At 35.1% G+C, this 13,910-nt stretch overlaps 1 protein-coding gene and 1 long non-coding RNA gene across 2 annotated transcripts; one reads left to right on the top strand and one right to left on the bottom strand.

The window, feature by feature from the left end:
• Positions 1 to 155: 155 nt before the first annotated feature.
• On the bottom strand, positions 156 to 6,678 carry LOC141674224 (uncharacterized). Its single transcript, XR_012555838.1, has 3 exons — positions 6,486 to 6,678; positions 5,037 to 5,211; positions 156 to 455 (listed from the first exon to the last, which is right to left on the bottom strand). It is a non-coding gene; the product is annotated as an uncharacterized LOC141674224 (long non-coding RNA).
• Positions 6,679 to 7,368: 690 nt separating this feature from the next.
• On the top strand, positions 7,369 to 12,959 carry LOC141674229 (sec-independent protein translocase protein TATC, chloroplastic-like). The gene is made up of 4 exons (XM_074480949.1): positions 7,369 to 7,671; positions 10,529 to 10,827; positions 12,080 to 12,370; positions 12,606 to 12,959. Exons 1-4 carry the CDS (start codon positions 7,431 to 7,433, stop codon positions 12,813 to 12,815), a joined length of 1,041 nt encoding a protein of 346 aa, XP_074337050.1. The 5' UTR covers positions 7,369 to 7,430; the 3' UTR covers positions 12,816 to 12,959.
• Positions 12,960 to 13,910: the final 951 nt, after the last annotated feature.

Consider the following 13,910-nt stretch of genomic DNA (forward strand, 5'->3'; position numbering starts at 1 on the left):
AAAAATTAGTTTCTCACCACATTGGATGATAATCTTACCTGAAGATGTATTCTTGAAATACTCCGTACGAGGTCATTTCTTGTCATTCCACATGCAGCACCAAATCCACCTCCAAGAAGTCCTGACATCCATACATGTTCAAGTGATGTTTGTTAGAATTTCAAACTCTCTTAAAATATATGTATAATAAATAATTATAGTTATTAAACTATACTAGTTTGTAGTATGGATAGTAGCAGCCGTACATGAAGAAGTCAAACATGTTATCTAGTATTTACACCTTCTGGATAGTCGGTGCTTGGTGAGTAACCCTGTGGCCAGATAAGAAGAATACGTGTCTAAGACACCTGCATGAAGTCAAGACACCAGCTATATCATCCGGAAAATAAGGTAGGCTAACCAGAAGAGCTCCTGGAATAAAGGTAGGCTATCCTTTGAATTCTACAGATACAAGGCTGGCAAGAAAACACGGAAGTTAATAATGGTGATGTAAGGCATGACATGAATGCATGAGATTAAGACTATAAATAGTAACAGCTCTCTTGTATTCAAATATACACCGAGTGGAAAAGAAGTAAATATTGTAGAGAGGAAAAGAATAGAGCTGTAGCTCTTGAGAGAGAAAAGAAAAGGCTGAAGCTTTTTGTGTGAAAGAAAAGTTGTTATTTTTATTGTGAGTGAAATAAATATAAGTGTTGTGTTATACAGGTGTGTGTTTATGTTTATACAAAGTATTAATATTTGTTTCTAGGCCCATCTACGTTTCCAACAAGTGGTATCCGAGCCAGCGTTCCGTTCAAGAAAATGGCGAATATGGTGCAGCCCAACATTCCGAAGTTGACGGCGACAAATTACGGGAATTGGAGTATCCAAATAAAGGTGTTACTCGGTTCCTACGACAATTGGGATATTGTCGAAAGTGGGTTTAATGAGCCCGCAGATGCAACCGCTGAAGCAGCACTTCCAAATGCCGAGAAGACGGCGTTAAAGGAGTCCCGTAAAAAGGACAAAAAGGCGTTGTACACAATTTTTCAAGGTGTTGATGAATCTACCTTTGAAAAAATTTCAGAAGCAAAAACAGCAAAAGATGCGTGGGAGATTTTGCAGAAATCATTCCAAGGCGTGGAGAAAGTAAAAAAGGTGCGGCTCCAAGTTCTTCGTGGCGAATTCGAAAATATTAAAATGAAGGCCTCAGAAAATATTGGTGAATATGTTACTCGTTTAAAAACAGTGACAAATGAGATGAAGAGAAATGGAGAAAGCCTCGATGATGTTCGGGTCATGGAAAAATTACTCCGTTCGTTGATGAGAAAATTTGATTACGTGGTTACTTCTATCGAGGAGTCAAAAGATTTGTCCACAATTTCCATTGATGAGCTAGTTGGTTCACTTCAAGCGCATGAGCAGCGGATGAACCAGTATGATGATACAAGCCATTTAGAAAAGGCGTTGCAAAGTAAGGTGTCCATTGGTGAAAGTTCAAGCAGTAGCAGTTCTGGTCGTGGAAGAGGTGGCTTTAGAGGTAGCTACCGTGGTGGAAGAGGACGTGGAAGACAGTCCTTCAACAGAAGCCAGAACACTGAAGGTTATCGTCCATCTGGCCATGGTCAGAATTTTAGAGGACGAGGACGAGGAGGATTTCAACGAGGTGACAAGTCTCAATTTCAGTGCTATAATTGCAATAAATTTGGCCATTTCAGTTATGAATGTAGATCACCGAAAGTGGAAGAAAGAAGTCATTTTGCAGCAGCAAAAGAAGACAAAGATATTGGCACTGCTATGTTCCTCACTTATAAAGGCGACGAGGAGAGCAAGAAAAATGTTTGGTATCTTGACTCTGGTGCGAGCAACCACATGACGGGCCACAAGGATTTATTTACGGAGATAGACGAGACCATCAGCGGAGAAGTTACGTTTGGTGATTCATCGAAGATTCCAGTCAAAGGTAAAGGTACAATTACGATTGTATTGAAGAATGGTGAGAAAAAGTTTATTAATGATGTTTACCATATACCTGCTTTGAAAAGTAACATCATCAGTCTTGGCCAACTTGTGGAGAAAGGACATTATATACAGATGCAGGATAATTCTCTCGTCATCAGGAATCGGGATCAAGAATTAATTGCAGATGTGGAGATGTCAAAGAATCGTTTGTTTACACTTGATATACAAACGAAAATGCAGAAGTGCTTGAAGTCGGTCATTAAAAATGACTCATGGTTATGGCATTTAAGATATGGTCATCTTGGATTTTCTGGCTTAAAATTATTGTCAAAGACAAAGATGGTGGATGGCTTGCCAGAAATTAATGAACCAGAAAATTTGTGTGAAGCATGTAGCAAAGGAAAGCAACACAGACAAAGTTTTCCTGTTGGAAAATCATGGAGAGCCAGAAGGCCATTGGAGATTGTCCACACTGATATTGCTGGTCCGTTTGATATCCCATCACTCGGAGGTAACAGATATTACCTAACATTTATTGATGATTTTAGCAGGAAAAGTTGGGTATATATCATTAAAGAAAAAGCAGAGGCTCTTGATAAATTCAAAGAGTTCAAAGCACTGGCTGAAAAACAAAGTGGACATTATTTGAAGACACTCAGATCAGACAGAGGAGGCGAGTATACTTCAAACTTATTCAGAAGTTTCTGTAGAGCACATGGCATCAATCATCAGTTGACAACGGCGTATACTCCTCAACAAAATGGCGTTGCAGAAAGAAAAAATCGCACTATTCTTGACATGGCAAGGAGCATGGTGAAAGCAAAGCATATGCCAAGAATTTTTTGGGCTGAAGCCGTGTTATGTGCTGTTTATCTGTTGAATCGTTGTCCAACAAAAAGTGTTAGAAACAAAACTCCAAATGAAGCATGGAGTGGAAGCAAACCATCAGTTGGACATCTAAAAATCTTTGGGTGCATTGCATATGCACATGTTCCAGATCAGAAAAGGAAGAAACTGGATGATAAAGGCGAGAAATGCATCTTTACCGGATATGACAAAAGAAGCAAGGCATACAGACTATATAATCCACTAACGAAGAATTTAATCATTTCTCGAGATGTTGAATTTGATGAATCAGATTACTGGAGATGGAGTGATGAAGAAAGAAAAGTTAGAGGTTTGTTCTTTAATAATGATGATGATGACGATGATGACCCCAATATTGAAGATGACGGAAATGATGATCCAACACCTCCACAAAGTCCAAATCAACAAACTCCCGCATCAACACCATCAACAGGAGGAAGCAACAGTTCAGGGGGAGCACCAAGGAAGATGCGGAGTCTGGATAATATCTATGAAGCAACAAGTCCGGTACAAACAACATTTGATTATTCTTTATTTTGTTTAATGGCTGAATGTGATCCAGTTACATTTGAGGAAGCTTCTGAAGAAAGCAAATGGAACAAAGCCATGGATGACGAAATTGGTGCAATCAAGAAGAATGATACCTGGGAGCTCACAGATCTTCCAGAAGGACACAAAGCCATTGGTGTCAAATGGGTCTACAAGACAAAGACCAATCAAGATGGTGAAGTTGAAAAGTACAAGGCAAGGTTGGTGGCTAAAGGCTACAAACAGAGATATGGCATTGACTATGATGAGGTGTTCGCTCCAGTTGCAAGAGTTGATACTATAAGACTTCTTACAGCAATTGCAGCTCAGAATCAGTGGAAGATTTTTCAGATGGATGTCAAGTCAGCATTCTTGAATGGTTACCTCGAAGAAGAAGTCTATATTGAGCAGCCTCCAGGATATGTTCGAAAAAGCCAAGAAAATAAAGTCTACAGACTGAAGAAAGCATTGTACGGATTGAAACAAGCCCCACGAGCATGGAACACAAGGGTTGATGAATACTTTCAGAAAAATGGTTTTGTGAAGAGTCCATACGAGCATGCTCTCTACACAAAAACAAATTCAGGGGAAGATATTATGATCGTTTGCTTATACGTAGATGACATGATCTTCACTGGAAACAACCCTGGTATGTTCGATGATTTTAAGAAAGTTATGACTAACGAATTTGAGATGACAGATATTGGTCAAATGTCTTACTTTCTTGGAATCGAGGTGAAGCAAAGCAAAGATGGAATTTTTATGTCGCAGAAAAAATATGCCGAGGAGATTTTAAAGAAATTCAGAATGGAAGAATGCAAGCCGGTGAGCACACCAGCTGAAGCTAGCATAAAGCTCAGAATTGATTCAACAAGGGAGTCGGTAAATCCGACATTGTTCAAAAGTTTGGTTGGAAGTCTGAGGTACCTAACTTTCACTCGTCCAGATATAATGTATGCAGTGGGACTGGTTAGTAGGTACATGGAGAAGCCAAAGCAAGATCACTTCATGGCAGCTAAAAGAATTTTGAGGTACATAAAAGGTACACTTGATCATGGTCTATTTTACACACACTCTCAGGATTCAAAATTAGTTGGCTACTCAGACAGTGATTATGGTGGTGACTTGGATGACGGGAAAAGCACTTCTGGTTATGCTTTTCATATTGGTTCGGGAATATTTTCGTGGTCATCGAAGAAGCAACAAACAGTTGCTCTCTCAACATGTGAGGCGGAGTATATGGCAGCAGCAGCATGCGCATGTCAAACTATGTGGCTAGGCTACATATTGGGCGAGTTAAATCTCGTAAAAGATGATTCGGTTAAAATCTATGTGGATAATAAATCTGCTATCTCACTCGCGAAAAATCCAGTGTCCCACAGTCGAAGCAAACACATCAATATTAAATATCATTTTCTTCGAGAACAGGTGAACGACAAAATTGTGGAATTGATACACTGCAGGACGGAAGAAAATTTAGCGGATATTTTTACAAAGCCATTGAAGCCGGATACATTTCAAAGAATGAAGAATAAGCTCGGAATGAAAAGTCGAGTTTGAGGGGGAGTGTTAGAATTTCAAACTCTCTTAAAATATATGTATAATAAATAATTATAGTTATTAAACTATACTAGTTTGTAGTATGGATAGTAGCAGCCGTACATGAAGAAGTCAAACATGTTATCTAGTATTTACACCTTCTGGATAGTCGGTGCTTGGTGAGTAACCCTGTGGCCAGATAAGAAGAATACGTGTCTAAGACACCTGCATGAAGTCAAGACACCAGCTATATCATCCGGAAAATAAGGTAGGCTAACCAGAAGAGCTCCTGGAATAAAGGTAGGCTATCCTTTGAATTCTACAGATACAAGGCTGGCAAGAAAACACGGAAGTTAATAATGGTGATGTAAGGCATGACATGAATGCATGAGATTAAGACTATAAATAGTAACAGCTCTCTTGTATTCAAATATACACCGAGTGGAAAAGAAGTAAATATTGTAGAGAGGAAAAGAATAGAGCTGTAGCTCTTGAGAGAGAAAAGAAAAGGCTGAAACTTTTTGTGTGAAAGAAAAGTTGTTATTTTTATTGTGAGTGAAATAAATATAAGTGTTGTGTTATACAGGTGTGTGTTTATGTTTATACAAAGTATTAATATTTGTTTCTAGGCCCATCTACGTTTCCAACAATGTTTCCTGCATGTTTAAGTATTCTTTCAGTTATTGCAGTTTTGTCAGGGTCGACTTCACATGATGGACTGAACAACCCTTTGTATGAAACCAACATCCTTTTTTTTCCTGAGGGTAAGGATCACATAGTTGCTTTGTTGGGAATTTATAACTTTAAGGCAAGTGCATTTATCGTTAAGGTAGTGATTAACTTCGTTCACAGCTGAAGAAGTTGTAACCCCAAATTTAGTACTATTAATTGATATGCTAGTGGTGGCATTGTTTTTGACAGGATCCAGATTTATCTTTCTCTTGTATTCTCTACTTTTGAGGGGCTAGAACACCAGATACTGCTGACAATAAATTTTTTGAAAAGTGCTACATTTTCTGTCTTGTCGAAGAGAGAAAAAAATAAAGAAACATTACAACATAAGAATGCAGTCACGGCGATGGAGTTTGGCTAACGAACTACAACCAATCTCTTACTATTACACTTCCTTAAAATGTATTTTAAAATTCAATTCATAATCCATTTTTTTAATTTAATCCGTCGTATTACAGTAATATTAATCCTACATCACATCCCTTGTTTGCTGAAGCAAGTTTGCAAGTTTGGGGCGTTAGCTAATATCGATTAGCATATGTCTAGATTAGCATATGTCTAGACTACAAGAAGCATGAATTTATGTGAACCAGAAAACTTACAATGATGTCAATAACAAAGTGAAAACGTATACAACTACCAAAAAAAAATTAAAAAAATTCTATCTAACATTTAGTATTAAAATAAATGTAAAACGCCAAAAAGAGAAGATAAGAATAGCAAACCCGTGTTTGATCAAGAAAACTTCTATCTAAATGTAAACAATACAGCAACTTTTAAATGTCATTGGGTGCTATTATCGACAACAGAAGAGGGGAGTGTATCTAAAGCCAGGAACATGCTTGACGGAGTATACCAAGGAGGACAGTACTAACCTGTCTAAAAGATTATTAGGATAATTTTGTTGGACAAGTTGTCAGGGGCTTGAATGTGTTGAATGCTATATCTCTCTACGAGTCCATACAATGGCATACCTATCATCATAAGTGGGTAGCTCATCAATGGAAAAGCTTATCCTGTTGAAGACGAGGAGGAGGCCTATTGAATTGTATATTTGAAGATTTGATAGGGTTGAGATAATCAATAGTGACAATATTTTGCTATCCATAATTTGTTATTTATTACTCCATATATTTTAAAATAATTTTTCACTTTAAAAAATTATTTTAAAATAATTATCCACTTATATTTTTAATATCATTATTCTAATTATAAATTTTAATTTATATTTTCAAGATTAAGTTTAGGAATTATTGAAATGATAATTTTTATTTGTAAAATTAATCCTATATCATAAATAATGTGTATTTAATATGGTCAATATAATAAATACTAACATTAATATACTTTCAGTGTTAGAATTTATTAATATGAAAAGTATCAATAACAGCTAAATGTCAACGGATAACTTTAATTGTAAAACATTCAAATAAAATTGCTTAGTACAAAAAGTAAATCTTATTTTTTTCAAAAAAAGGGAAAGAAGAAAATGAATTAGTAAAAAAATGACTTAAAAGACAGTCTAGACTACAAGCTAATAATCACCAATAAGATATCAAAGTGAATAATTGATTTATGATGAATTTGACTTTGTTCATGTTTTATTTATTTTGTTTTTAACATATCAACATTTTTGTTTTTAACCAAAATTTAAATTAGATAACCAGCATTTGTAAAATATATTAAATAATATATCATATTAACAGTTTTTATATCCTTATATCATCAGTCATTACCTAAAATTTGACGTGTTGTACTGAATCACTCGTCTTTCCTTTAAAACAAAAGTCCAAGATTTAGTTGGTTGTAAGAACATAGAAATGGTAACAACAAGTGCTCTGGGCTTCAACTTAAACTACCTCCAAAATCATTCAGACCACCACCAACGTTGTCTTAATAACTCAAACACAACTTACACACCATCTTCTCAGCTCAGTTTCAGCTCAAAAAATCACAAGTTGAGTATCTCAATTCAAAGAAATAGCTATAGAAAGTCGAATAGTCTTGTTTGCTTTGCTGTTGAAGATGCTGTAGAGACCAAACCTGTACCACCACTAGAAGGTATAAATATATGTCTTTGATAATTTTCTTGATTTTATTGTTTTTCTGAAATGGGGTGTTTTATTTTTTGGATAATTGAGATGGGGTGGACTTGATTTGTCTTGTATGTGCTGCTACTGGTTTAATTAAGGGCTTTTGTTTATGTCGTGCTAATGTTATTTCAGCGAATCTAAATTGCAGTTGTTTTAGGGATAGTAGCTTGATTTAGCTTCGGATCAACATTTTAATCAATAAATGGTGTTTTTGAACTATTCACTCTTACAATAAGCAAAATGTACATTATAAGTTCTCATAGTGCCGTATTGTGTTGTAAGGTTATGTTCACTTAGAGAGAATGGAGGAGGGAAGATATATGAATGAAAAATTAGGAACAAAATTTATGGAGGAAGAAAGGATGTAGGGGAGAAAAGTGATTAAACGTGAGGAAGTAAAAAAATTTATGATGAAGACTGTAGGGGAAATGAGGAAGAAGGAGAAATGAATATTACTTTTAAAATTAACGGTTAGAGTTGTAGCCACAAAGAGTCATGAGGAACTTGGATCCATTACCACTTGTTTTTGAAGGTCTGAGGTCTGGTGTTCTTAAGGCAGTATAACCCATCAGCAGATATTTTAGTATATGCATCCCCTGACCTCAAATAAACGTCTACCGTGTTATATACGTGATAAAGAACTCTAGCATATCCTGTTATTAGACCAATCTAACATTCTTCTTCTGGAGCTTTATAATAAATAGGCAATTCAACTTACGAACTTTCTTTTAAGTGTGTCCTCAATTTTAAATAATTGCATCACTCGAAATCCCTAATGAAATTACAGTGTGACCGTGACCATTATCGGACACATCTATGAGGGCAACTCAAAACGTACATGCATTCACCAAGATTTTTCCCATATCCACAACTTTCTCATGATTCCTCTTTATCACATCATAATTACAACCTTTAAGTCTTATCACAAACTCCATCACCTCAGACACCACAGCCTGATAGCTGTGATAACTAGTTCTAACTTCTAATCCATCCACTTTCTATGGCCAACCCAACACTATACTCATGCGAAAGCAACGGATGATGCAAGTCTGCCATCTTCTCCATGTCTGCACAGTGCAAAAACACAATTGAAGCTGGGCCAAAAACCACTACTTGTATAACGATGGCGCCAATGTCAGTCACATAAATTTGAACATTCCAAAGTTGTGCTGCTCATCTACATATATAAAATCAACTCTCTCTTAATGACGAAAATACATTGATATTGTGTTAATATAAACTTATCATCTTACATTTAGAACCTTATTTGGGGATTTAAACATTATTTTCTGAATTATAATTAGTTGAACTAAGCCTTATTGGAGCTGGGAAAGGTCTAGAAGAGTTGTTAGTTGAGAATGGGGTCTAGGTTGGTTCTAGGTTGGGAAAGGTCTAGTAGAGTTGTTAGTTTGCTATTTGATTTATTTCAGTGTTACGGAGGCCCTAAAATTCTAAATATTTGTTTGGGCTGAAGGAATTGAATGAAGGTTAGAATGTAATGAAATATTTCAGAGACGGAAAAGAACAAGAGAGAGGTGAGAGCCGAGAAAATAAGATTGTAATTTTTTTATGTCATACGATTGGTAAAGGATATTACTACTATTTTGGGAGAACGGAAGAAGAGTATCCTTTCTTATATAGTTACATTAGAATGTATGAGCTCTAGTTTAAACTTGAGGAATGAAATGGGAGAACAGAAAAAATGGTGCATAAATGTTGACAAAATAACTTTATATTTCATTTCTTTCACTCGATATTCCATTTATATTAACCAAAAAGATCAAGCCACCTGCTAATAATTCTGTTATGTTAGAAGATAGAAGTCCATAGAGTAGTGTCATGTTAGGTCTAGTTAGAATGTAGTTGGGTGTGGGGGGTGGGAGTTAAATTATTCTCTTCCCTAACTATATCTATACTCAGTTATGTCTTAACAGCTGGTTATAGAAATTTTTTGTTAAAATATGTGGACTAGATACTTAGAATAGGAAAATATATGCATATGCAAATGAGGACATATATACCAGTAAAATAGGTCAGGTTTCATTTAGAAATTTTTAATTCTCTTCCTTCTAATTTATGTCTAAAATTTCTGGTTTTCTCTATTTATAAATGGAGAAAACACTAGTGTACTGAGGACTCACACTTTAGCCATGTGATATATATATATATATGTTACATTATTTCAAATTTTTGCAGAAAGGCGGTCGTCAATTTAAACTTGGTTTTTTTATGATTGTAGAGTTAAACTAAAAAAGTTAGGAAATACTATGTTGCTTGGTATGCCCCAAGCAGATGCCACCATACTTTGGCACTTGGTGGTGATTAATGATTAAGTACCACCTCACAATTCTTCACAAGTCCCAGTTTTGCCAATTAAACTGCTCACTTCTGAGCTAATCACTCTTTCATTTTCAAGTTTTATAACATGGGCCACAAATCATTTGAGATGAAGTTCCCACATTTGTTCTTCTGTTGAAGTAATCCCCCTATATCAGGAGGTTGTGTCAGTGTTGATGAAACCTACTTATTTTTCGTAAATAGGACGGTATTCATCAAAACATATAGGAAATAGGAGGTTTTATCAATTAGCTAAAAAAAGAAGCAGATTCTACAAAGCATGTGATTTTCCTTAATGATGTAGGTTTATAAGAGTTCGACAAATTGTATAGTTTATGCATTGTTTTCGTTCAACTTCCATAGTTCCTCTGTTACAGAGGGAAAAAAAAAGTTCCATGTATATTCAGAACCAGGGTAGAAATAATTGCGATATAGTTGTGTGTCTGGTTTATGCAGATTCTAACATCAACTATCTATTTCTGGTTCAGAGGTGAATACAAGCAGCGATTTAGTACAAAATGACGATTCCAGAAATGAGAGTGCCATTTATAATTTCTTTTATCCCAGTAAAGAGCTCCTTCCAGAAGATGAAGAAATGACCATATATGATCACTTAGAGGAGTTGCGCGAGAGACTTTTTGTGTCAGTTTTGGGTGTTGGAGCTGCAATATTGGGATGTTTTGCCTATTCAAAAGACCTCATTATGATTCTTGAAGCTCCTGTCAGAACACAAGGTGTTAGGTTTCTTCAATTAGCTCCCGGCGAGTTCTTCTTCACAACTCTAAAGGTTCGAATCATTTTTGTACAATATATGATAGCTTGAAATTAATCATGCATTCTATATTTTTTTAGCTGTCCTAATCAGTTTCCGATATGGCACATACTTGTAACACGTCACCACTTTTAGGTTATTTTTCTTTGTTCTTCATTTAGCCTAGCATTGCTCTGTTATTTCTTTCATCATACAGTCATTTAGACATGTCCGGCTGTCAAGGCTACTGCAATTTAGTATTTGATATGTGCATAAATTACAGAGATGAAGTTTAATTTTTTTAAATATCATATAAGAACATAAATGATGTCATGGTTATAAATATATCACCTTTGCCTATTCACATACTCAATTCTATTGTCGAGGAAAGTTAGCTATCAAGTTTCTGATTAAGTTTACTCTGCAACTAGCCGGTTAATAAAATAATGTGCACACCATGTACAGTTTATTTTGATGACTTTTTGCCTATTGTAAACTGTTCCAGTCTCCAAGTGTGAACTCTGAAGATCCTAATTCGATGTTTTATATTCTATAGATATTGCAATAAGATTTTAAAAGTGAACTCTAAAACATTAGTGTAAGACTCTTAGAGTAACCCTAAGATTATAAAAGAATTAAAAGATTATGATGAATATATTTATTATATTATTCTTGGTCATAATCACATATGATAAAAACAAGAATAAAAGATTAAGAGTAATGTTATATTATTTCAAATCAAATCACATGGACCCTTAAATGTCACCAACCAAGAGAAGCATGCGCCATGAGGAATAAGAAAGAGAATCTGAGGATGTTGAGCATCATAATATTAACCTTGATGAAGAAAACAATTAGTAAATCTGAAAGAATGAAACATGCTTTAGTTGCTAGCCCATATCTTCTCTTCTTACGAACACAAGTTTTACATCTACTCTTGTTGATTACATTAACTTTAATGTGACTTGTGTCTTAATTTTTCAGAACTCTCTTTTTAATAAATTTATCATGTTTGGGCATCTACATATAAAAATGTGTCTGCACGCACTGAATTTATGTATTGTGTGTTTTATTTTGATGCAAATTGATGAAGTGCACGCTTCACTTTGTGAATTAAGCTTATACCCTGGAATGGTTTAAAAAGTTCATTAAAGTGTACAAAGATATGTTCTAAGTTCTGCATTGCTCTGATTTCCTGGTTAAAAGCCGGTAACATTACTTTCTGAGTAAGCAATCTCTGATAACATTACTCTTAGTTATATATGAGATATTTAAAAATTTACTGCAGGTATCAGGATATTGTGGCCTTCTTTTAGGGAGCCCCGTGATTCTCTACGAGATCATAGCTTTTGTTCTGCCTGGTTTGACGAGGTCAGAGCGAAGATTCCTGGGGCCAATTGTTATAGGATCATCCGTGCTCTTTTACACAGGCATTGTCTTCTCGTACTTGGTACTCACACCAGCAGCTTTGAACTTTTTTGTTAACTATGCTGAAGGGGTTGTGGAATCATTGTGGTCTATTGATCAGTACTTTGAGTTTGTGCTTGTTCTCATGTTTAGCACAGGTTTGTCGTTCCAGGTACCCGTCATTCTTTCTTCAGTATAATTTCTCTAGATATGGGGCCTATGGGTATTATTCTTACTCATTAACTGCTCTACCTTCACTTCTCAACACGGATACTGGTTTTAGCACTATAAAGAGGAGAGCTGACTTCAATTCTTTATATGCTACAGCCATTGTGTCTCACAAGTTCAAAACTCATAATATTGACATATTCTAGATTAAGGAGTTTTAAACACATTTTCTTGTCCAGGTTCCAGTAATACAGCTTCTACTCGGACAAGTTGGCCTAGTGTCTGGAGATCAAATGCTTTCGATTTGGAGATACGTTGTTGTTGGAGCCGTAGTTGCAGCTGCCATAGTCACACCATCAACTGATCCTCTTACTCAGTTGCTTCTTGCTGGACCACTTGTGGGTCTCTACTTTGGCGGGGCATGGACAGTGAAGCTTATCGGAAAGTAATTGATTATAGTTTATACTTTGATTGATAGCAATTAGAGGGGATCTATTTTGATAAAAATAGGTGTATAAATTGATAAGATAGAATCAATGCTATTTTGTACCAGTATACAGCATATCACTATAATGTCATAGCATTCGATTTCATTCCGTCGATATAACAAAAAAGAATGAAGGCATCAGAATCGATTGTGTCACATTGGCAAAGAGATTGGCAAAGAGATGAACAAGTACTATACATCTAACATAAAATGCATCATATTCCCTAGTAAAGTGTTATACTTTTATGTACCCAATTCAGCTCATATCTACTTGTGAAGAAAAGGCTAGAACATGAAGCCATAGGCTGTGGTAACATACAAATTATACAATTCCGAGTTTTACCGGCAACTTCTGTGTGTAGCCAAACAGGTTGATACTATTTTTAAAAAAAGTAACTTTGCATTTTAAAGTACAGTGGAAGTGATTTAGAGTTACAGATGAACAAAGGGGCAGGATTAATAAGCCACATTTTAAGTATTTTAGCTTCATGTAAGAAGTGCATGGTGTTAGCCTGATTGATATTTCATGCAGTATCAAATATAGATGAGCATTCATATTAACATTTGGTATGAACGAAGACTTTACATGTAGTCATGTACACTTTCTGCAGCTTATAGCTATCCTTGCAAGTCTTACATGTTGGAGCAAACTTTTTCATATATGAAAACAAGTTAGAACAAGAGCAGAGGAAGTACTAACAAAATTTATTAGTTAAGATTAATTAAGGGCTGAAACTTAAAAATTGAATTTTAGTTAATTATTTATTAGTTTACCATGTTCATAATTAAAATAGAATTTCAATTAATAAATAATTTTAACATGTAAAGCATTTTTCAATTTTAACATCACTGGTAAATTTATAAGAAATATTCTAAATGATTTTTTTACATGGGTCTTATAGGCATCTATTTATTCCTGAATTAATTTATTCAAAGATGACAAATAAATAATTTCAATATTTTCACCATATTCATATCTCGATAAACAAATATTTTTATTTATCAAAATTATTTTATCTATTCAAATTAGTAAATCACTCATTCTTGGGTATAAGAC

This window comes from Apium graveolens, chromosome 1 (assembly GCF_009905375.1).
Source record: "Apium graveolens cultivar Ventura chromosome 1, ASM990537v1, whole genome shotgun sequence".
Taxonomy (NCBI): domain Eukaryota; kingdom Viridiplantae; phylum Streptophyta; class Magnoliopsida; order Apiales; family Apiaceae; genus Apium; species Apium graveolens.

Bases quoted from the DNA above. Each gene is read 5' to 3' on its own strand.
- LOC141674229 (XM_074480949.1), top strand. From the start codon at position 7,431: ATGGTAACAACAAGTGCTCTGGGCTTCAACTTAAACTACCTCCAAAAT. The intron at 7,672-10,528 runs GTATAAATATAT...TTTCTGGTTCAG, and splicing joins ACCTGTACCACCACTAGAAG to AGGTGAATACAAGCAGCGAT. The intron at 10,828-12,079 runs GTTCGAATCATT...AATTTACTGCAG, and splicing joins TCTTCTTCACAACTCTAAAG to GTATCAGGATATTGTGGCCT.